General features: G+C 40.9%; 2 protein-coding genes across 3 annotated transcripts in view; both read right to left on the bottom strand.

The window, feature by feature from the left end:
* Positions 1-97: 97 nt before the first annotated feature.
* On the bottom strand, positions 98-4798 carry LOC118436467. Its single transcript, XM_035854631.1, has 13 exons — positions 4718-4798; positions 4081-4651; positions 3796-3954; positions 3246-3715; positions 2441-2546; positions 2322-2356; positions 2183-2248; positions 2075-2112; positions 1798-2013; positions 1588-1711; positions 1398-1527; positions 1245-1334; positions 98-1172 (listed from the first exon to the last, which is right to left on the bottom strand). Exons 4-13 carry the CDS (start codon positions 3376-3378, stop codon positions 932-934), a joined length of 1179 nt encoding a protein of 392 aa, XP_035710524.1. The 5' UTR covers positions 3379-3715; positions 3796-3954; positions 4081-4651; positions 4718-4798; the 3' UTR covers positions 98-931.
* A 5207-nt stretch (positions 4799-10005) lies between these two features.
* The window catches only part of LOC118436410, a 34620-nt gene continuing 20096 nt past the window's right edge, over positions 10006-24529 (bottom strand). Inside the window, exons 18-23 of one of the 2 annotated variants that reach the window (XM_035854478.1) lie at positions 22075-22228; positions 19190-19306; positions 18796-18969; positions 14391-14510; positions 13999-14069; positions 10006-12726 (exon numbers count right to left, since the gene is read on the bottom strand). In XM_035854478.1, the coding sequence (XP_035710371.1) occupies positions 11865-12726; positions 13999-14069; positions 14391-14510; positions 18796-18969; positions 19190-19306; positions 22075-22228 (1498 nt within the window). In that variant the 3' untranslated portion in view covers positions 10006-11864. The remainder of the gene's footprint in view (positions 12727-13998; positions 14070-14390; positions 14511-18795; positions 18970-19189; positions 19307-22074; positions 22229-24529) is intronic. The other variant, XM_035854479.1, reaches the window with a different exon arrangement.

The raw sequence follows: 24529 nt of genomic DNA, 5'->3' as shown, positions 1-24529 counted from the left end.
ACCCACTCCGATGACCCCCACCGGTCAACCACTGGACCGATTTCGCCCATCTTCGAACTCGTTTCCTAACTTTGTCCAATATGCATATGGTAAAAATTTCAAGTCAATCGGTTCAGCCGTTTTGGCTCTATCGTGCCGGACAGACAGACGGACAGACAGACAGACGGACGGACATGACGGTTCCATAAGCCCTGACTCGGGCTAAAAATATATAACTACTGTAAAAAATCCTGGATATTCACATATAGGCTCATCACTGGCCGAAGTACGTGTATGACGCTACCATATGTTTTACAGTCTATGTACGTTTATCTTCCATACTGGATTGGTAGTAATTTACTGTGGCTGGTGATAGTCTGTTTCTGAATGTTAAAATTTCCAAACGGTAACGTTCGTTATTACTATACCATACCGGTCTATGTATGTATGTACTTCGGCCAGTAATGATTTAATCTCAGTTTCCTAAGAGTGTACTTCCATTGTTTTATATTTTTGGGACATACTAGTCATCCATCTTGTGAATGAATTGAAGTGATTTTTATAGGAAATTTGAAGCAAACAGCTTGGGGCACTAAAAAATTGATCATTTTTTACAAGTCAGAAATTAGGCACAAATAAATTTCTGTCCTTCTCCCTCACTGCTAATGTAGTTTGCGTTCGGAGATAAAAAGTTTGCGCAAAATTTCATGTTTTATATAAAAATTAATTCATTCAATCAGATTTGTAAAAACATTTTTTAAATATTTGATTATTTTACAACTCACCAATTACCTTTTCGGGTTTATAGTGTCCAGGGTTTGTAATGAGTAGGGTTTATATTGAGCGGGTTTGTAATAAGCGGTTTGTAAGGAGCCGGGCTTGAAAGGAGCGGTTTGTAATGCGGGGTTTGTAATGAGCGGTTTGTACTTTCCTACAATCGTGTGTGTTTAATTCAGGTGCAGATTGGTTTCCCCAAGAAGGCGACGGGGTCGTCCGGGTCGAAAAGGCAGAGCGTGTGGCCATCATTTATCCAGACGGGGGAGGGAGCAAAGTATTTTGAGCGAGTTGTAAGGCCAGTGTCGACAGCGTCTCGACGACGGCGACGTTTTCTTTTCCACTTGTTTCCAGAATCTCGCATCGGGCGAGACATGTACCACGGGTATTGGGAGATTTGACGAGATGCGGAAACACAGCTGAAAATTTGGACAAAATTATGAAGACTAATTAATATATGTATTGAGCAAATGATTATTGGTATTAAGTACTTGTCGACATCTTCCAAAACGCGCTTCACGTCGCCCAACATGCCTCCATAGAGGCGATGGTGGTCGACATCATATCCGCCTTCCTTCAACCTGAACAAAGTATCAGAATCTCTAAAATTTCCAGAATTTTCTCATATAATGGAAAGATCTCACCACAGATCTTGAATCGCATTATTGAAAAGTGGTAACAGGGTCACGGTGAGGGCGTGGTGATCATTGAAGTACGCTTTGAAGTATGGGTAACAGTACGAGTGAGCATTAATCAACATTTTCCAAACGGTTTCTACACATTAGAAAAATTAAATTTTTAAAAAATTAAAATTTAAAACCAGACAACAGATACCAATTAAGGGCTCCCTAATAGCGCCAGAGTCCAGTACCCCTACCGCGTAGGGTGGTGTTTCCGGCAGCTTGACGATCTCTTTCCCATCGCCGTGAACATCTAACATTTTACTTGTTTTATCATTCTGGAATTGCGTAAAGTGAGATTTACATACACATCTGTTCAATGCAAGACGTGTCATTAATGTCAAATCATGTACTGTGACCCTACCCGACCCCCAGCATCACAAGTTGACGTAGAATTCGTATCCTGTCCAAATACATGCGCCTTCGCCGCAGCCAAGCAGTTCTTTAATGCATACTCAATCCTGACAAAGACAGCGTGGCTGATGTAGGGCTCTTTTACGTGAAAACTTTCTAGCTGCACTTTCAGAAAGGAGTTTAATGCGAGCTCAAAAAATTCTGCTTTCACGGGGCTACACGTTTTCTGGAAATTTGAAAATACAGAAAAACAATACTACAAAAAATAAACTCCGTCTCAAACCCACCTGCATAATGAGTCTTATCCTATCCAGAATCTTGAGCACTGGAAATTAATTCTGGTTATAGATAACTTTCCTTAATTACGATGTTTATAAATTAAGTAATTCTAGTACCTGGATAGCGATCCTTGGGCGTTTGTGGAGAGGCTGCGCCAGGATCAAACATTCCAGTCAATTGGGCTACCGTAAAAATGACAAATTACGAAATTTGTAGGTTTTATTTACACATTTTCATAAAATTGGCCTGTTTTACCTACTACTAAATCGACGTATTGGTCAATTTGCTCCCTCAAAAAATACAAAAAGTATGTGCAATTAAAATCATCAGTACTCAAAAAGAATTAATCATCATTTATGTAGTTATGTATGTACCTCATTAGTTTGTGCCCGATCTCGTCCAGGGCTGACTTTACGTTGTCCTCATTCTCATCAAACAGCAAAAGTAATTTCGACGAATTGTTGTTCGAAGCATGACCATCTGGATCGGATTATGGCGTCGGAACAATAAAATTATTACGTATGTAAATAATACCAACCACCCAACAGCACGAAATATTTGACGTATTGAATCACACATCCGGTCTGGTTCACACCGCGCACAATATCAGCAGAGAAAGCAAGAAACGACTTATTTCTTTGGTCCCGAATACGTGACCGGATTTGGTGTGAAAGTAAAAGGTGCACAAGATTTGGGTCGTGGGTCGGTTCGGGTGAAAGCGTAACAAATAAATACATACACATCCAACAAACAAAGATAAACTGCCAGAGTGCAAAATGTAACGTACATAACACATTTTCGCAACACTTTTCATACCTCATAAAATTTATTTGATTATTGTAATGTCTCTCGAACAAATATGTACATGCATGCGAGAGACAAGTAACACGTATTTCATTTTTATGACCGTGCATACATTGTACGAGGAAGCTGGAAACCAAAAACTTTCAAACAGGATTTCAAGAGGATGACAATATCTCAACTTTTTGCAACTACATTATTATTGACATTGCAGAAATTACTGTAGCGAAGTGCAAAATTTATGGGACAGAATCACAAAGCGAAATGAACATAGAAAAATAAAATGTATGTAGCAGTGAATTATTGCAAATTTAGACAGCGTGAATTTCAGTAGCTTGACACAAAATACATACAAACCCCATAGTTTTATTACCCTACCTATTTCTCTGGTAGCAGTTTTGGTGCTGTTATCCCCTCCACCATCGCCACCACCACCACCACCACCATCCGCCCTCTTCACCACCACAGAATTATCTCCCCCGCCGTCATCCTCCGTCAAGAATTTGTACATGCTGAACAAATTGTCGACGGAGAAGATATCGTCCTCGTCCGCCGTCTCGGTGAGGAGTTTCTCAACTTTGGCGTGGACGACGACTTCCTCCCCTTTTTGACGGCTTGGTCACAAGTTTGGTCTTTGGTGGTGAGAGCGACGCAGCTCGTGGGGCGGAGGACGGGCATTCCGGGGTCGCATCCCGTCGCGGGGGCAGGAGTCAGGTGAGACAAGATGAGAAAAGATCCGGCTGGATGTTGGACGGGTTGGAAGGTGCAGTAATGCGTTGTAGGCGAGGGGGTGGTGTGGAGGAGGCAGAATTTCGTGTACACGGGTGTCGTCCAGATCCATGCGGAAGCTGGAGGAGGAATTAAAAGTTATATTTGGACAGAACAAGGAACAGAGTCTCATATTTGAAGGAACAGAGTCTCATTTTACCTCCAAATGTGACGAGCGTGGACGCATTGGGTAAACGTCGTCGGGAAGAATGACGCTAGGATGTGGGTCGAAGCGTTCGATCAATTTGTGCATGGAGGACGAAAGTTGGACCGCTTCGGGTGGACCGGCTAACGTCAAAAGTTTGGAGAGTTGTTGAATCTGTGGGCATAACATTTTTTTCATGGCAAAACACGAGATAAGCACAGATTAGGATAATCTGGATAAAGTTACATAATCCTGCAAAAATGCAGCTTTAGCCCATCCAAAAATCTCTACATAACCAACCTGCCCCCCACCCGAGCTAGTATTCCTCCTTCCCTTCCCCTCCTTCAGAACGCACACCCTCCTGCCCACTCCCCCCACGCCGTGCATCTCGACCGGAACTGTGCAATAGTCCGTCATCACGGCCCACAAACCTTGCCTCAAACATACGCAGGCTTCCTCCTCATTCCCTCCTCGTGGCATTCCATACATTCCGAAAGGACAATCTGATGACGACCAACTACCACCACCGCTGATTATTTCTCCACCTGGTCCAATTTGCTGAGCTGTTCCTTTCTCCTCTTGCTGAAGGAGGACCAAAATGAGGAGCAAGAGTCGAGTCGGTGTGGTCACAAGTGTGCCAAAGTGTTTGCAATTCAAGAACGGACCCATGGATTCCGGATCGGGTCGAGGTTGACGTCGACCTACTTGTGGATCGGGTAAATGTAATCGATACCCTGCATGGGTACGGACGGATCCTATGCAATTCTGGGTGGTCTGGTCTGGTGGGGCCCTTATTGGACACACTTTCTCCCTCTCTCTCTCTCTCTCTCTCCCCTTCTCTCTCTTCAGGTCGGGTGAAAGGAGTCGAGAGCTACTTGAGGAGCAAATGATAATGAGCTCCAAGTTGGCTTTAATGTCTACTTTGTCGTCTCCTTACAGTGGATGTGGGACGGAGCAAAACGACGGAGACTAATGGACCCCCAGCAGCCTTTCCTATTACTACTACGACTACTTTTCGCGTTGTATGTATGTATGGATGGATGTATTTATGTATGCCGTATCATAATCATAACAGTAAATAAGGGCGAAAATGGTCCAAACAAAGTAGTCATGTTGGCAATAATATAACTGACTACGGGGAAATAGTTATTTACACGAGTTCGCTACTGCTGCTCAAATTGCGACAACAAACGAACAATGGAGTTGTAACGGACGGACGAGAAGGGTGTGTTCATTAAGACCATTGCTGCTGCTGCTGGTTTGGTGCTGCTTGAATTAAGCTATTCATCGTGGTGGTGCAACTTGTAAATGCAGGCAGGCAACAACAAGTTGAATGGGGAGCAATTGCATCACTTTTATGGAGCACTTGTTCATTTATCCATTCACGTTATGTAAACCATTTTCTGGCTGACTCGTTATCTTCTGCGAGTCTTTAACTTCTTTTTTTTCGGTTTGGGGCAACGTGAATTATTTGCTCTTTAAAGGATTTCGTTTATCTTTCTGATTATCGCTGGTGGTTTTTCTTTTATGCGAAATGGAATGGGTAGGAGAAGTTAAGCGTATGTATGTACTTTATGTTTAATGCATGAACACTTTTGGCGAGGAATTCGCCAATGCAATATTGAAATGCAAACAATTCAATGAAATAAACACGTCCAAAATTTATGTGGGGAATATAAAAATCCTTAAATTTATTAGGTATTAGCAGTGTTTGAGTTTTTGAGCGTTTGCGGAATTTTTTGCACGGGAGGAAGTTGCAAGAAATATAAGATGCAAGAAATTCAAGAAATAAGTACCCTTTAAGTAGTACACTTAATTATATGGATCCTCCTCTAGGTGGCCATTATTTCTTGCATTTCTTTCACCACTGCAAGAAACTATCCTTGCAAAAAAAACAATTTCATGCATTAATTTCTTGCACGTGGTTTCTAACACGGCAAACACTACATATTATGCAAAGTTATGCAATTCATCCTCATCCCCATCCATTTATCCCAAATTCTATAATAAATCTCTTTCACCCAGCATACGCAAAAATGTTGAAAGTTATTCCGCACAAAATAATAAAAGCGTAATAAAACCTGCGCAAATAAAAAAAACGGCATAATAATACACTCTCCTTTCTCCAACCGCATAGCAGTCAGTCATTTTTCCATCTCCTTCTTCTTCTCCCCTAAAATATTCATCCCAACCCAACCCAACCTCACCAACCAACCACCCAGTCGATTCATAAGCCATCTCGAAACTTTTCCATTCAGCCTTTATTAATCCGATCCGATAACGTCATTACATTTCGTAACACCTTTTCCTCCTCCTCCTCCGCTCCCTAATTCACCCGCACTCAAAATCCGCACCTTCCTTGAATGAATCCATTCAACTTGTAGATTAGTCTCTCGAGAATAATTTAGCTGGGCGATGCCTCCATGCGTGAATTCATTCCGAGTTTTTCTCTCTCCCCACTTAAAATTCCGTCCGGGTTGCAACCTCGTCAGGTTTGGGGAACGAAAGTGCTGATGGAGAAAGTCGTCTCGGAGTCAAGGTGGACAGATGTTGGTTGTCCCGCCGTGAATAAATTAAGACTTTAGTTCAACAGATTAATGACTGGGATGGATTTAGTCGTCGTCCTTTCTCTTACTTAAAGCTGGTCGTACGCAGTAAAGTAGATTCAAATACGAGGTGTAAGTAGGTAGGTGGGTAGGCAGGTAGGTACGTAGGACGAGAGAGACAATAAGCCGGGTCGGGTCTAATCTTTACCTTGAATCCTATTAAGTTCTTCACTCAAACCCTCATCATCACCAAGTAGTCCTTCTTCTTCTGTATGTGTTTGAGCTCGATTTGACACTACTTTCTCCCTCTCGCTGGCTCTCTAAATGGAACGGAAAAGTTTGAGATTCCGGATTTTGCTCGTCGTCTTCTTCTTCTCCGTCGTGTCACTGATAGGATGAAAATGAAATAAAAAGACTTAAACACTTGCTCCCACTTATGTAGACTTTCTCCTCTCGGATTTCTGGACTCATTTCGTATACGAAAAAAAACAGCAGTGTGGACGCATTAATGCTTTCTTTTTATCACTAATTCCTCATTTATTTTCCTTTTTCTCTTGTCTTTCTCGACCCGTTTGAAATTCAATTGATCGAGAGAGAAGAAGAATCCGGGAGAAGAAGAAGAAGAATGGGGTTTAGGATGGATTCGGTTAGATTCTAATTTCCAGGCTGATCTCGTCCCAGTATTGACTTAACTTTCCCTCTACTTTCACCACCACCACCACCACGGCCGCCCAATTGTAATGAGACGAGACTTGCGAATTAAATAGGCAGATAAGTAAAATGGTGGAAGGAGTGAAAGTGCGGAAAGTTAAGGAATACATACATTTTCCTCGCCACGAGTAGTAACTACCCGAAAAACTTTACTTGCTACAATTTACTTGCTAACTCGACGACCTGAGGAGATGGGTGGCCTGCGTTACAATGAAATTGAATTGTTTGCTGTTTGGTTAAACATTGGGAAGAGGCGCGATTTTACTAGCACTTCGTCTCACCCTGTGCCGCTTGACGTTTATTATTGGATTGGATTCGATTAAAGGAACGCCTCCGTATTCCGGCCGAGAGAGAGAGAGAAGTGTCAATAATTGGGACAAAATTACGACGAGGACGACGACGACAATGCAATCAGGAATGATGAGGAGCATTATTATTATGTATTTGGCGTCGAGGTCGCCCGAAAAGTCAGACTTGCAAAGCAAGTTGTTCAATGTTCAACTAATGACGAGAGATGAGTTAGTCTCGACCGGAAATTAAAGAGTTCGGCTCCCTCCCATTACTTTCATTTACTTACTCGTGCTGCATGCACAGCAGTTTGAGGACTTTTTTCAAGTGTTTTTTACCCCGAGGCGGGATAATGTAGCGACCAGCGTGTCTGTATGTTCGTCTTCGATACGTCTTGTTTATGTTGGATAAGTTTTCAAGGTTGACCAGCGTGGGTAATTTAAGTCGGGGGTAAGCACCATATTTTGCGAATTGGTAAAGGTACACGTCAGACCTAAGAATAAATAAGTAGAATGTTCTTGTCGTAGGCATCCAAGAAAATGACACAATGCAGGCGTTGGATTTTTTTGTTAACTGATTATATTTTAACATCGATTAATTGTGTAATTAACTGTTTTGATATGATGTAACTTGTCTAAGATATTCATGTATTTTCTGAATTTCACGGTATGAATGTGCTTTTATGCATTTAACAATCTACTTAAACTATTATAAATTGGTAGAGTAAGCTGAAATTTTACATGCAGAGGAAAATTTATGCATAATCAAGATGCTATTTACAAAAACATGTCAAGGAGATATCTAAATGGAAACCCTAATTGATTTTAGTAATTAAATCAGAGACGCGAAAAATGACTTGCATTTCTCAAATTTATAATGCAATTTTCTAGCAAAAATTTTGAACAAAAGCGATCCATTCATTCGTCATGCGATTTAATCTAAACCTGACACGGGGTATACGAAGCTGCCCAACGGAGGCTTACTTATTTTTTCTTCAGATACTCGAGAACAGCGAGTCGACGGAACTGAAAGCTATGCTTATGTTTAACTGGAAATTTTGGTTGTTTCGCGTTATTTCGTAGAACCTAGAATTTTCGAATGTTTCTTACATTTATATTTTGTAAAGCTTTCTCATTTTCCTGGAAAGAAAACTTTCCAAATTTTCCTTATTTGGATTACCCTTTGTACTCGGTGTCTATCAGGAATTGAATCTGAGCCGGCCAGGTTGACCAGTAACAACATCGTCATTGCAAAAGTCATTGATCGAATTGAGGTTTCTTTTCCCTCTCGTAAAATGAATGAGTGAAAGCGCACAACTTTTTTGAGGGACTCGTTCTTCTATCCATCTTAACTCGAAGAAGAGTTGAAGGAAAACCTGCCGGTGAAAGTAAGTCGATCGTCTTCTTCTCCTCGCCGTCTGAGATGGATGGCCAGATTGAATTCATTCCTAACCAGATTGATAGCAGCAGAGCTTGGCTTTTACTGTGTACAAGAATCTAGTTTACCGTGGTAATTGAAATATATTGAATTGACGGGAGAATCACTTGATTTTATTTTATCCTGACCGACACACCGCTTTCACTTTACAAATCCTCCAGTCCCCCAACGATTTCTTACGGGACGAGGAAGGAATATCGAGTTCCATTATTGCGTCGGGGTCGTGTCGTCTCGTTAGAAAAATAAATATTGTCCCCCACGGATTTGATATACTTATATTGGATTTATCTATCTCGTTGGGAGACATTTCTGTCGAAAAGGCCCCGACCAGTAACAACTATCCGATAAGATTGATGTGTCCTGTTGTGTGTCGTCTGACTTCCGGTCAGCCAAGACCACAAAAGTAGCCCTACTTTCACTTACTTTCTCTTTCCCTTGTCCACGGGGGAGAAAAGAATGAGAGATTATTTTAGTTTAGTTTTCTCCTCTCTTCTTCTTCTTATCGAACCGCTTTCTTCAGATGACACGCCAAGATCACAATAAAAATAATATTGTGCAGAGACCAACTAACTTGTCATCGTCTGCACAACGTGATTATGCTGGATAATGTGACGGGAAGAGCCGACGGAAAAAAATTGACCCCCACAAAAAAGAAAACAATTCAGAATATTATTGCATTATAATCTGGATACAGCAGCTCCGTTTTTTGAGTAATGGCTCAACTTTGACCGCATTATTTCCTCCCTCCCATCTAGTAAAGTTTGTTAACAAGTAAATTTGTAGTGAGGGAGGAGAACCATTTATATGGCAGCAGGATCAGGAGTCTTCCAGGATATGCTCCTCTCTCTGACGGTTTGTCCCTTCCGGTCCGGAGAGAAAGTTATTATTCCAACTACATCAAACTGACTCATGCAGCCGAAGGACGGGTCACGCTTGCCAAAGCAACCCATTCCAAATCGGATTCATTACATAAAATATAAATCTGAGAGGCCACCATAACTCGGGAAGAAGGAGACGACGATGATTAACAATTCTCAAAATAAATTCCCATCTTCACTCGTATTTAATCCAATCCCGTCCCAATTCCGCTGGTCGAAGAGGGAAGGAACGAACGACCGAAGCGAATATGATAGGCCGACTGCAGTCTCGTATTACGGATTTATGATGCAACTCTGCAAGTGAAAGTGCTTATTTGAAGTAGTAAGAAGAATAGTCGGCCTCATAGTTCAGCCTCATAGTCGGCTAATTTACGGCAAGGCCCATTTATTACTTTCTCTTCTTCTCCTCCTCGTATAACCAACATGCTCCCATCCATGACTTGTTTAATTACTGTGTTAAATCTTAATTACTTTCTTTAATTATTTATATACTTGGGGGCACATTTTGAGTTTGCATGTGTGTGTTCATACTGGTTGGAGAAATATATGGATAAAACAGATATATCATCCAAGACAGAGAGCGACTCGATTTTCTACTTTCTCTCCCATGCCGAGAGAGTGAAAGTAAAGTAGTATAAAATTAAGTGAAAGTTAAAGCTGTCTCATTTTCGCACAAGTTTGACTACAGAAAATACACAACCAGCGACACGAAAATTATTTATTTTCTCTTCACTACTTTCATTTATTTACTCTTTTCCTTCATTTCGCCCTGTGTGATGTGACACGTTAAATTATGATTATTTATTTTGTTGGGTGTCGGTCTCACTGTCGGAAATTTGTAGAGAGAAATTTGAGGGAAATTCTGTGTAAACTGTTGCTTTCTTCTTCTTCCTCCTTTGATTTAATTAAGTCTCACTTTCGCTGTTATGATTGTTCGGGGAAGTACCTGGTAATTAGTTACAGCACACAATTGTACATACATACATAGATACACAGATTATTTTGATAAACATGCTAATTTTATAAACATGAACAATTTGAAAGGTAACAGTAACAGTTTCCTGTTGTAGGCGACTATTTTATCACAAATTGCTATCTCTTCGTCGTATTTTAAGTATTATCTATTTGTATTTAGAGACGATTTATTACTCTATTTTCTCAGTTTCCCCTCCAACAGTGTAGAAAATGGAGTAGAAATGCTTACATACTACGCACAAAACGTACTGCAGAGTATTGCTCTTGGCTACGATGCATTACGCAATATTAACAAACAACAAAGTATAAAAGTGGGGATGATGCAAGTTTCCCTATTATGTAATAAAATCCATCGAATTGGCAAAGGTTACAGGGTTAGAGTTGGAGGAGAAAGCACAGGCAGTTTTAATTAGATGAGTTATTCTTACTTACAATTTGGGAAAGTTGCTTTCACCAATTACTTTCTTTTTTTTACCTTTTTGGCATCAACAGCAAGAACGAGTTAGTTAACTGACTAATAAAGTTGAAGAGAGTGGAAGTCTAAGAATTATTATGCAAGAAATACATTTTACATAATTTAATTTCTTGGATAAATGCACAGATAAATTGAACGTACTCCAAATGTGGGGCACGTTCAGGATTGATTTTGTTATATACTGCAGTCACAATTTAAGAACAGACCAGGCTTTGATGATTGTTCTGCAGTCTCGAAAAGTTAATATGTGAGACGATTGATTAACTAATTAATTAATTACATTAATCAGATTATAGCCTAACTAATTGGACAATACTTTGACTTGACTCGTCTTATGTATCTTTGTAAATGATTGATTGTTCCTTTATATAATATAGGTTCGATTAATTAGATTGAGCCAAAAAAGGTACGGTTGTGTCGTCGTGAGAGTTTTTACTTTCATTATTTCTTCTTCTGCTGAGGAGGATGAGCCAGCTTTCACTTTGGTGGTGAGTTGGTCGTTTTTCTTTGGTGGATTTATTAGATTTTAGGCTGAAGGAATGGATTTATCGGCTTGGGTTTCGACTTTTTTGCGTTTTTTTCTCGGTAGTGTTAACTTTTATTTCCTGCCGTTCGGAATCTTGTAACTTTTACTCCTCGTCGTCTTAGGTTTCAACTTTCACTTCCGGTTAAAGACCAGACCACGAGTTTAACTTCACTTCCTGGGATCGTCACACACACTGCAAATACGCTCACAGACCACGTTGCCTTAGACTTCCGGTCACCCGCCCAACACTAAAGTTTGACCTGATCAAATTCCACCATCATGGCCGGCGTGTCCGTCCTACTCAACGCCACACTGAGTTCATCCTTCGCCTTCAACGCCTGGCTGAGCTGTCTCCGTAAATCGAGTTCCGAGGCTCGCCACATTTCTATGATCTGGTTTTTACTCAAGGATTTCAAGTCGGCCTTGTCCAACGGGGAGTACCACTCATACTCGTCCCCCTCCCCCACGTCGTCATCGTCATCGTCACTCAATCCACCATCGTCGTCGTCCTCGTCGTCCTCCGTGTCGTTGTTGTCCGTCCTTCTTTTCTGCGGGGGAGGAGGCGACCTTGCCGTCCCGCTGGCCTTGCTGCTGAATCTCGTCTCCGCCGTGGTGGTGGAGACTTCCAGCATTTGACCACCCCCGCAACTGCCCCCACTTCCGCCGCCACCCCGCCGTAGAATCCCGGGAGGTTGTTGTTGGCTCAGGTTGCCCCCGACCCTTCCTCTCGTGGGGTTCATGGGCGACGGAACGATACCCGGACGGGGGTGGCGCCACTGAATAATTCGTCGTCGTTGTGTCGCCCCAGTGTCAGAGGCGGAGGTGGATGGAGGGTCGTCTAACGAAGAGGCGGCTCCTTGAGGTCCGATCCGCTCGCCGGAAGGGGGGTAATCCGCGATTAGGATTTCTTCCCCGCCCGGCGCCGCACTTAGGAGTCGTGGCGGGAGGTATGAACTCGAAGAACCACCCCCTTCACGTTCGAGACGACCTTGGATCGAGTACACGGCGGAAGAACAAGACTCGTCGTCGCGACTCCCGACAGAAGATGTGATTGCAGGGGGACGTTTATTTCCAAACGTGGGGGGCACAGCTTTCTCCGCCATTTGCACTCTAAAGGGAAATTGAAACAGCATTAATTTCACATTTTACTCAAACAAATAGCATAAATTTATATGCCCGGCGCTTTGTTCCATTTCGGATAAGAAAAGTTCATTAATTTCCTTAAAACGCGATCCAATTTGAGATAGAGAAAGTTTACTAATTTAAAATCAGATCTTGTTAATTCATAAATTTCTCATGTCCCCGATGATTTTGACTTTCTTTCTTCTCCAGGTACATACATACCACATATATCTAAAAAGCCATTATATTACCCACCCCGAAATCGGTACTTGTCCCAGTTTCTCGGCCAAAATATAATATTCTGTCTCCATTTTACCCCAGAGAGTGTAGACATACATTTTGTTTTATGTATGTCTGCGGATTCCTATGCACACATACTGAGTAAAGTTTTGGAGAAGCTCTTTTGTTTTTATTTTATAATAATGTACTCCACCGAGAAAGAAAGTTGGGTGGAGTGGAGTGGAGTGCGTATATATTTCTTGGCCCGTAATGACACGGGATCGGTGGTGGTGGTGGTGGGATGTGGGAAAAGAGGAAGGAAGGAAGCAGTAAGGGTCTGGTCTCTCAGGGGGCGTTATTAATTATGCATGACAATGTTTCTATTTCCATTTCGGCCCAAAATTCCCCATAGTTGGGTTCCTGCTCCGTTTCATATTTATGTTCGGGTGAGGTAGTAGAAGGAGACACATTTTGTTTCAATCCTCTGGTTTTCTGGTGTGGTGTGGGTGCACTTTGACTTTTCATCCGAATTTGTGTCTCTCTCACATCCGTACCTTTTATCTCCTAAATACACACATGTGTGCATGCATATTTGCAGATACGTCGGTGAGATACTGTAACGTTGGGTGACAAAATTGTGCATTTTCATTTTCAACTTTCCCAGGACTCAGTCATAATCTAATTTTGTGGCGTAAATAATGGACAGGCTGGCAATTAGGAAGTGTGATTAGTGGAGTGGACGGACCAACCGTTTCAGCGATATGAATTTGTTTTCCCTTAATAGAATAGAATTGAGTGAGTGAGTGTGAGTGTGGTGCGGTTGAGGGAGAAAGTCTACACAATTTTGCACAATTTGTAAATTCTGTCGCTTTTTACTTAGGTGTCAGGAATGAATTGTAGTTACGAGATGGGCTTGTGTTTAGTCTGATTAGAAATTTTAGAGTGTAGTTTGGCTTTATTTTAAAACAGGGATCTCAACTTTCTCTCACAGAAAATTTAGCAAAAATATATGCGGCAAAAGAAGAACATGTATTACTTTACCTCTTAATTTCTTGGATCATTTCGTAAAACTGGGCTTTGCTCTTCCTCCTCCGCCTTTGCTCATGTTCCTTCTGGGAAAAATTCAAGACCACGTTGAACGTTGCGATCGGAAGATTACGCAAAAATAAATGTATGCATGTGGAAACTTGTCAAGTTTAGATTGAAATCTAGGCATGTTAAGGGATGAATAATTTAAAATAGTAATTTTTTATGGGGCAGTTAAGTTTGCATATCTTCTTATCAATGTTGGTTTTAGATCAGACATTAAAATTATCTGTTAAAAACTTGACAGGTTTTTCGAGTCGAAATTGAAATGAATATTTGCATCAAAATAATGCACCCTCATCTCAATCTCGACTTATATAAGCAAACGTAAACGTAAAATAATTGACCCTTTTGACACTCTTCTGAAAAAGCGACGTAATCTGTCCTTGTCTCAAGGTTTTTGCCAGCTCCTTCGCCGCATGATGTGGACTCACGAGCTCGACACAGTTGATGAATCGATACAATTTCTGTAAACAGAGGAAAGACATAAAGTTACGATAGCATCACTTACACAATCATCATCACCATTATTTCAAATTAGTATACAAAGCAAACAAGATGTGGAAATCCGTGTAGTCATTGTCGTTAGAGAGGAGAAAGCAGTCGTGAAAGTGGAGAGGAACCGGATTATTATGTAATCTTGCATGAAATCACGTCACGCCACATGACTGAGACGACGTCTAACGCTAACAACAGCCAGCCGCCGAGACAGCGAGACGGCTCATCTCACCCGTGCAAGAAAGCAAAATAACGAAACAGTGAAAACGGCTGACAAACTGTGAACCAAATTTCTTCCGAGTCTTATTTTCTTAAATCTCGCATATCCTTCGCATAAATTTTGGATTTAGCCCAAGAACACGCTTTACTTTCACTACTACGAAACGACTTCGTGTTGACTTTTCAATGTCGTCACAGTAGTCTTCGACGCCCACGTCTCGTTGTGATTGCTCGACGTAAAATATAACTGTGTGGCTAAATCCTCAATACTATTTCCACGAATTTTTTAAGTCTTGTCAAAAGAGATTTGGACAACATCCTGGCTGGTTGGCTGCAGTTTGCACCACGCTTTTCCAGCTAAACGTCGGGATGTTCAGCATAAAATAATAAATGTCATCGCGAATAAAAGTTTAAGTTTGTGTTGGAAAGAAGAATTTTTTTCTGTTTGGATTTCAACTTTCTCTCTCTCTCCTCTACTTTTCCCTTTATATGCCAATCTCGTCCTGCTTCCTAGTAATCAAATCATCATTCTTTAACTAAGTCGAGAAAAAATGAGGGAGAGAGAGAGAAAGTCAGAAGAAAGTGGAGGGGAAAGCAAGAAAAAGCTTCCACGTTTTTACAAGTAGACGGAGAAGAATTCATGAGTCGAAATCCACTGAAATTTAAATCTCTCTTTATACAAAAGATGAAAGCCTGTTGGATTGGAATAACAACGGGATGTGCAGTTGTATGGAGAATTTGAGTGAGTCAAGTCAAGAATTTGTCTGGCTTTGCTACCATTTTCTTTTTGGAAATCATGATGTGCTTTCTCTCTTCTGGGAAAGAAGCTTCTTACTTTCTCCACTAATAAATCAAAGGAAAGAGAGAGAGAGATATGCGAGAAGAAGAAGAAGAATAATATAAAATATAGGAATGAAAGACACGAGGTGCTGAAAGTAGTTGCACATTTACTTATTTGCTTTTTTCTCAATAGAGAAAAATGCATACTTTTTATTTGCAAAACACAATAGTGCAAAATGAAGTGGACAAAATACAGTGTTTATTTCTATTTGAGAAAGAAACCCATGTAGATAATCATATCATCGGGCTTATCTTATAGACACGGTTTCTTCCACTTTTTTCCCTACGTGTCAACTTGACTAAGCTTGAAATATTTCTTTCCCCTACTAATGAGCCCTGGTATAAAAAAATAAGTGGAACTTTGCCCAAGCCAAGTGCAAAAAATGCAAGATCTAATGGAATGCAACCATCTGCAAGGGAACGAACAACTGCTGCAACTTTCACTCGATCGGATTACACTTCTTCCTTGCCCCATCTTAATTTCCCCGTTTCGCTAGAGCAGCATGCAAACATACGACTCTAGGCGAGGAGCAAGACAGAAGAATCTGACTGGAAGTTGATCCGATCCAAGTGGCTAATTAATCAATCCTGGTTTGCCTACCGGATCATATTGAGTGACATTAAGAAAGTGACTGAGTGAACCCTTCTGTCCGCTGCTGCTGAACTAATAATAATATTATGCTTGAATTTTCTTATTATCAAACCCTGAATAGAGTAGTCTGCGGGTGAAAGTGGGAGTGAAAGTTTTTTTGACTAATTAATCATCATTCGTATATAATAGACTGGATTATTTTGGCGATAATGGGACAGTAGAGAAAAAGAAAGTAGTCAAAAGCAGGGTGAAAGTAGTCCCCTTTTTATATTGAAAATAAAGGGTGACGTTAATACCACAGTATAAAACTTAATGATGTGTGCTTAACCAGGAAATAAAAAGAAATAGAATTTTTTTTACGTTGCGTGGATAAAATTTGTTCGTGTTGAGGCTTATATTGACAATTATTTGAAACCTCTGTTCCACAAGGGATCACTCAAAGGTAGCGAAGCTTAAAATTATAATTCCACCTCGAAAGCATCTCGCCTCTCTATAAAAATATTATCGTGAGAGAAAAGGAAGAAGGTCTACTTGTCACTCACCACTTTCTCTCTCTCTTTATCGAACAATAAGTGAGTAGCATTTTCAACTCTTTTCACCAGCTTCCTTTCACTCTGCTTGCCCTAAATAAATATCCACCACGGAGAAATGAAGGGAATCATTTCTGCTATGCCATATCCGCCTATTTTTAAAAGAAAGAAGAGAAAATGACAGGCTCGCCTGAAAATGAAAAGTGAGGAATGTTTCTGTTCTAAAATATTATGTGAATCGTGTCCAAGAAGCGAAAGTAGAAAAATTTTGTGGCCAGAAAGAAGCGAAAGAAAGAAAGGAGAAAGATTCGGGAAAGAAAGAAAGAAAGTATGGGATCGATACGTGCACTGCTCAGCCAGACAGACTTACAAGTGGAAATATAAGAAGGAAAGGGAGATGATTCGCTATTTTTCCAGCCTAGACACACACCACCATCCATAGCAGACCAGACTCCTCGCTTAAGTGGATCAGTTTAAGTAAAACGGGACGGTTTTACCTTCAACTTAATCCTCCACACTTTCACTCTCAGTCTTAGACTTGCCTCCGCCTCCTTATATTTCTCTCTCTTTACCCAGCTAAACCATGAACTGTTCTTCTCCTCTCCTCCTTGTAATGTGTTACTCTTGAAGACAGACAACTGGAGAGGAGGAGATGAGATGAAATGTTATGCTTTCCCCTATTTTCTCCCTTACAGAGTGAGGGCGATTATGTTCAAAAATCGTACAGCTCTGCCCAGCTCATCACAATTACTTGGTCTTTCTTCACGAAGGAGGAGAAAGCAGTTAGAATATTTCGGTGTATGAATCTGTAGAGAAAAACGAAAAGGAGAAAGCCGACCAAATTGCGCACTTTCATTCATTACTATCTGTTTCTAGTCTGGTCTTTGTGTACTACTTGAGGAGTAGAATTATTATTCGGGAAACGATTCATCTCTCTGAATGTGCACTTTTGATACGGGCAGCGGCGACGGCAGCGGTGATGGTGGCGACTGTGTAGAGGTAGCCACGGGATTCCTTTCTCTCTCTTGGAGGAGAAGAAGAAATTCCTTCAAGCTTCGTCTGCTCAACCGGTATTTCGAATCCCGGTCTTCAACGAATTCATGAAATAAGTGGATGAAACAATGATGAAGTAAAGAGATAAGTAAGATTTGCATGATGCATGGAATTCTTTAAAATCTTCTTAAAAATGTTTTTACTTTCGTAACGAAGGAGAGAAGGAGACAAAGCGCTTAAAATTAAGAACATGAAAAGCTTTGAAATTGTGGAGCGTCTTGTCGACATGTTTTCTCTTGCTCGTTAAGTATGAAGGTATGTATGTACAGATTCCTTCCACAGGATAGGCTGCCAAGTTACGACGACGAGAAAAATGGAAATATTGCTGATTCAAAGTTTTCACGCTGGGCGAGGGTAATAAAGAAAATAAACGAGGGTGGGGGAAAAACATTGTCGAAACCAAGTTTCATTGTTTCCCAGTGATAAAGTAGTATTTTTATCGTGTCGCTCCTTTATTTGTACGACCTTCACCCGTAATCTGGCAAGATTGTAAACTCTACAAATTTCTGGTAGAATCCAATTGTGTAAGTTTATTTTTGTCTGTGTCAATAAAAACGAGACAAGGATTAGAAATTGGAAGAGAAAGAGAATAATGTCGTGCAGAGAAAGTTGTTGTAATCCAAAAAATAATATGTGTGTACCTGAAAACGTTCATGACTAAAACAGTGTTAGCGGAGTAGTCCGTGATAAGAAATAAAATTTCCTTGGTAAATTATAAGGATACAAATCCGGGAATTTATTCTGGGAATTTAATGAATCAGGTTATATGAACTATACAAATAGTTAAAACTACAAGCGTGTATATTACTGCGTCTTTTCACTAATCCATTAAATTTTGAATTGTTTTTCAACAGCAAATATTGAACCTATTTGCTTTTCTTAATAAAACAAAAATAAACAGAATCCAACACCGAAACGTGACCTCTCCATGTAACCGGTGAGCATTATTGTTCCGCACGTTCTCACCCCACTGCACAAAATTCACCAGGTATAAAAAATCCCAGTAAACTCCTTCCTTACCTGTGAGAAAAACATAAGATTCGGCGACCTCCACAGCGTCCCCTTGGGCTGTGCTCGCCAGAAAGGCAACGCGTGTTTAAAGATGAGATGCTCGACAAAAAGTATCAGTATCCCGAGTCCCATTGCTACCCCGAGCATGATCACACATCCCGCCACCGCGTCCACCCCTAAGGCCTGCAAGACAAAGACATAAGCGGTAAAGTAAAATACCCTTGTCACAATATTATTAATTTGTGTTTTCCCCTTGCTCTACAATCTCATTAAGGAGATAACTTTCTCCAAATAGAAAAAACATTAACCACAAACAATCCCGCCGTATCATTACTTTCCCGTAAATTTTGTCTACTTTCTTTTCCTATTTATATATACGTAACAAGGTCATTGATCTTCTTACCCTGGCTCCGGCCTGCTGACTTTTAGAGAAACATGGCATTTGTCCGTACCATTTTCCCTGCAAGTAGTCTAAATATCCGTTCCCCAAGTATTTAGCGATGAGTCCGCTTACACTGTCCTAATAAAAGTGGAGGAGAAGGAGTATATAAGAATTAGTTTATTCTTCTCACGCACCCTTTCATCTCCCCAGACACCCAATATCATTTAAAACCACAAACACCTACACGTGACAACAATCCACAATTCAAGTCAGGCCAAGCCGCGCAAAACCAAAGCATCCACACCATTCCATTCTATTCGAGGCTCACTTTCTTCCCAAACACCCCGACGATACGATACCATTTTGCTTTCACTGCCAGTAAAGTAAAGAAAGTAAGGAGAGACGACCTGAAACTAGTTTTCTCGTCGCCATGGCCGCATCTACTTACTTTTCATCCTTTAAACTTTCTCTCAACCACCATACGAAATCCATCCACAACTTTAGTAGTAGACACATTTCATTTTATTTCTCGGAAAAAGTTTCCCTGTTGACTTTCACTTTTCTTCTGCTTGGGAACCCTCGTTTTTTTGGAAGAATTGTCCGCTTAAATTTTTAGGAAGAATTTAAGCCGAAAAATTTTAATTTGGGGTGAATTAAAAAGAGAAAGTTGGTAGATTTTTTTTCGGTGGCTTTCTACTTGTCGCAGTTTTTGTAATGTTTACCAAATTTATTACGTGACAGTTTCTCTCTTGTAAAAAACGAAGGGGTGTGGTCTTTATAGGCGGGAAAAATTAAGATATTCCCGGTTAGCCCACTTTCCCCGAGAAAATAGAGAAAGGAGTCCATCCAAGCTGTTGTTGTTGTTATTTGTGTTGATCTCCTTGTTTTTGTTGCCGTGTTTCTTTCCCTCTTGATTCAACAAGATGAAACAAAACAAGATGAAAGTGATTAATTTAACGAGAGGGATAGTCTGAGCCGCTCTTCAACTCATAATTCACTCACGGGCGGAATACACACAGAGGAGTCTCCGACCAAAAGAAGAGAAGAGGAGGAACAGTTTAGGTCATAACTCTTAAACTTTAATCTTCTTAAGGAGGAGGCATGCATGCTGGTGAGAGGGACGCAGAATAGTACAGAACACAAAAGTTTATAAGAAGTCTTCTTGCACTAATAATATTCTGGCGGAAATCTGTTCCTTCCTCTTCGCTCCTCTTAATTCGTGGTGGCTTGGAGACTAGGTTTCGCTGGTGGTGGTGGCTGCGGTGTATGAGTGAATTACACAGTGGATGGATGGATGGATGGTTTGTTTGCGTTAATATGGAGTCGGAGCTTGTTAAGGTTTTCCGTTTAGGTTGGGTTTATCCTGCTCTAAAATCTTGATTATCGTAACGATTATTATGGTAGACGTGTGGGTTATTTTGTGGTGAGGGGTTATATAGTTTGAGGGTAAGGTATTTATAAGTGATTTTGACATTGATGGTACGTGTAGTATGTAGGTAAGGAATATTTGATAAGTTGGAGTTTACAGGGTTTAGAAAGACGGGTGAGACTTAAGTCTGACAAAGTTTTTGTTAGAATTGTGGATTAGTAGTTATCTATTACGTAATTTATTTTTTTCTAATTTTATATTCATTGTAAGAACATAAGCACCTAATAAATTACATTAGTTTTTTATAGCACAATTTACACAAAATTATTGCCGTACTTCATCCCAAATTTGGAGATAATGATGTGCATAAATCTGGTAGTAATTGGTCGACTTGCTAAATAATTTAAGACGTAATTTGACAAACAAATGTATATAGAAGAAAAATCCAGGATTTTCTCCTTATGCTACTGCTCCAGGCTTGTCTCGTATTTTGCATGCATAAATTTATTTGTAAGCACATCCGGTCCAAGAATAAAATCCTCCACGGCCGCCTACGCTTTCCTTCCGTTTTTATTTTTGTTTATTTATTTCTTTCCACTTTTCCACTTTGGTCGGTCGGTTGGTTGGTTAGGTTGACAGGCATATAAAAAAGAGAAAGTTGGACCTTGTTGTTGTAGCTTTCTCTCGAGTGGTACCACCAAAGTTTGACTTAAATCTCAGGCTGGGTACGAATTACGAATTCTCAGCGTCTCATACCCCATCCAGTTGGTACTTTGGTTTGTGGAGACAGATTGAAGAAAGTGATGGAATGAGGGCGTCTACTTTGGGGTGCAAGTAAGTATTTTTTTGCAAAAAAATCGTAGCAGCAGCAGCTTAACTCCGACACCATCACAAATTCCGGCTAGTTTCAGCTCTACGTACGTGTGTGTTTGTGGTTTGGTAAGACTCTCCTGTCAAAGTTAGCGTAATAAAAGTGGTTTTAGTGGTTGTAATTTAGTCGCGTAACCCTTGAGGGAAAATGTCTCCTTAGCCCCAAAGTAATCAAAAAAGGAGATTTGTCTCCAGCCAAACCACTAGCTGTCGCACCACATCATACCGTTTATGACGACGACACGGGACAAGCGACACTCTGATACAGCGAAAGTAACAGCATTGAAGGGCTTCACATATACCCGTAACTGGTTTCGTTTGCTGGCTGGTAGAAGGGGTTGGAAAAAGGGAAGCTCAATCTCATCTCAAAAACTAAAACTCTTAAGGAAAAGACGGAGAACAAGTTGAGAAGTGGAGGACGGATTTATGAGTCCCAAGGCCACACACGGTCGCACCACAAACAAACTTGGTCGAGTAAAAGTAGAGAGCTAACTACTCGATCGAAATAAATAATCTGGAGAGAAAATTCAGCACCGCTTTCTCCCCGGTATAACAATATTTATTGCAGTATGTCCCAACTTATAATTGGGAATGGTTTGGTTTGATTTGGTTCGTTAAGCGGAGAAAGCTCGGTTATGTAATGGAGTAGTTTTTTTGTTTTTCTTACTTTGAGTGGAAAGCCTTTAGTCATCGCCACGGCGTACGAGTCGTCGCCTATCTTGTCGTGATCAGAGACATCGATTAAGTTACAGCTGGAGTCCGTCCCTCGAAAATAGTCCAGCAGCGGCCCGTCTCCGATGAGTAGGTCGAGCGAACCATTTCTGAAAGAGGAAAAAAATACGGAGAAAGTAAGTGAAAGTTTCGATTTGGTTACAACAGGGGATCAAGTAGCCACTTTCCCCAGAGACGACGAAGAGAGAGAAACAATTCTGTAATTGACATCTGTTCCATGGTGTGTTTCCTAAATCTCTGCACTCAGTTCAATCTACTCCACTTTTTCATCTGTCACTCGTACGGCACGACGCGACAAACACTACGTACGAGGTTGAGGGACAGGGTTTCGAGGTCCGAAAAGATTTATAATTTACCAACCACACTTATTTTATGATGGGAAAAATCGAATTTTATCAGATTTATTGAAATCATTAGACGCCTACAATCTTAAACACCCGGTGGTAATCGGCACCGAACGGTGTGCATATGTGACTTCACCAAATGGTGATAATGTTTTTCACCCGATGGTGATAAAATTAACATCAGCCAGTGACACTTTGTCACCATGCGGTAAAAACATTATCACCATCTGGTTAAGTCACATATGCACACCGTTCTGTGATGATTAACACCGGGTTTTAAGAGTATATTTTCAAGTTTTTTTTTTCTTTTTTACTAAAAATACAACCAAAAGTACCGAATCTGCACTCATCTCCCCATCCTGCCAAAATTGGATCAACACGTCCCTCACGACCTGAACCTGAACCCTACTCGAGATCAAATTCAATCCGGATTAAGACCATGATCCATACCCGTCGTCACATACTCTGTTTACTCTGCATGGTGTGTACTCATCTTCGTTTACTAGACAACAACCAACAAGAAGGGTGGCGTGGTATCATCGATTTATGCTAAATACGTGGTTTCCACTACTACTTCTACAACCAGTACAGAAACGGCGTGATTGGCGCAGTGCAGCATCAGCAGTATTAGATTATGGATAAGGGGCCACAACAAGTCATATATGTAATGTATGCTAATGGGGCTAATGTGTTGCGCTGCTTGCGGAAGTGGCAGTGGGGGTCGCAACATAGAGCGAACTTTCTCTCTCCTCTACACGAAAAGATAATCCATTCCCATTTTCTCCACACAAAATCGGTTCACGCAAAACAACACAACACAAACAGACGAATTGTTGTCGAGAGAAAGTTGTTGCAGTATCACATTTGGCACGATAAATTGGATCTCAAAACGAGACAGGAAATGGGAAATTGATACGGGGCAACAGGTGACGTACGACTGAGTAGTTATGACGATGATGACGATGATGAGAGATACACGGGAGGTCCATAATTTCAATTTCATATCTCGATAATAATACCAGAATTTGAGACGTGTCATAGCGAAAAGTTTATGATTGGAGAGAAGAGAAATCACGATTGGGCGACTTTCTCCCAACTTTCTAAAAATGTTTTTCAAGCCAATCCATGCATATTTGAGGATACGAGCCAAGTACATCGTCGTAGGACCACGATCCCCTTGACAACCAGCCAAGTGGTGCTTTCTCCCCGAGTTAAAGTGCTCAAGAAGATGCCATCCCGAGTGGAAATCGTACCTCATGGTGATGTATATTGGCAAAAAAGTTGTTTAGTAGTCATGTTCTACGAGTAGTTTAGGTATTCATAATAATAATGGATGGATGGATAACTAGATAGATTGGATGGATGCCCACTTTCCCAAGTGCCTCTCATCTCTCCAATATCCCCCTTCAAATGGCATGTGCATACACATTATGGAATCAAAGTACCATAAATGTTGTTCAAAATGGGTCATTATTATGGCTACAGGCTATCGAGGAACACACGTTGCTCGTCTACCTGGAGGGATAAGTACATAAGTATGGGCTGGCATTTTCCGTGGGGTAGTTTTCCTAGGTATCGCTATGTATGTGTGTACGTACGTAATTGAATTTGGAACGGGTGATGCCTTCTTCTTGCTTTAAAATGCAGTATGGTGAATGGATGGATATGTGATCAGAGATGACTAGCCACTTGAGCGAGGTGAGGCAGACAGGAGAGGCCGAGATAAGGGAACAAGTCACCGAGATAAAGTGTGGAATGGAGATTTATTTGAGGGAACGGTTACGAGAGAAACTAGTCCAAGTAGCGTTTTCACCAAAATATGTAAGCACATGCAGTTTAGCTCTGGCTGGTCTTCTTCTTCTGGTCTTGTCTGCTAGTGAAAGTCGTGGTGGTGGTGCTGGTTGTACGTATGTAGCGCCAGGCAGGCAGGGTTGGATCCGATCGATACTTTTCTTACTTTACTGAAATATTCTGCTTTCACCCAACCTACCCAAAAACCCGGTGGATGAAAGTGGTGGAGGCAGACAGGGTTCGTTGCTGCTACTT

The sequence above is a fragment of the Folsomia candida genome, unplaced genomic scaffold, assembly GCF_002217175.1.
Source record: "Folsomia candida strain VU population unplaced genomic scaffold, ASM221717v1 Fcan01_Sc008, whole genome shotgun sequence".
In the NCBI taxonomy this organism is placed as follows: Eukaryota; Metazoa; Arthropoda; class Collembola; order Entomobryomorpha; family Isotomidae; genus Folsomia; species Folsomia candida.
Note: the sequence above shows the minus strand (reverse complement) of the source record. Positions and strands in the feature narration are given on the sequence as shown.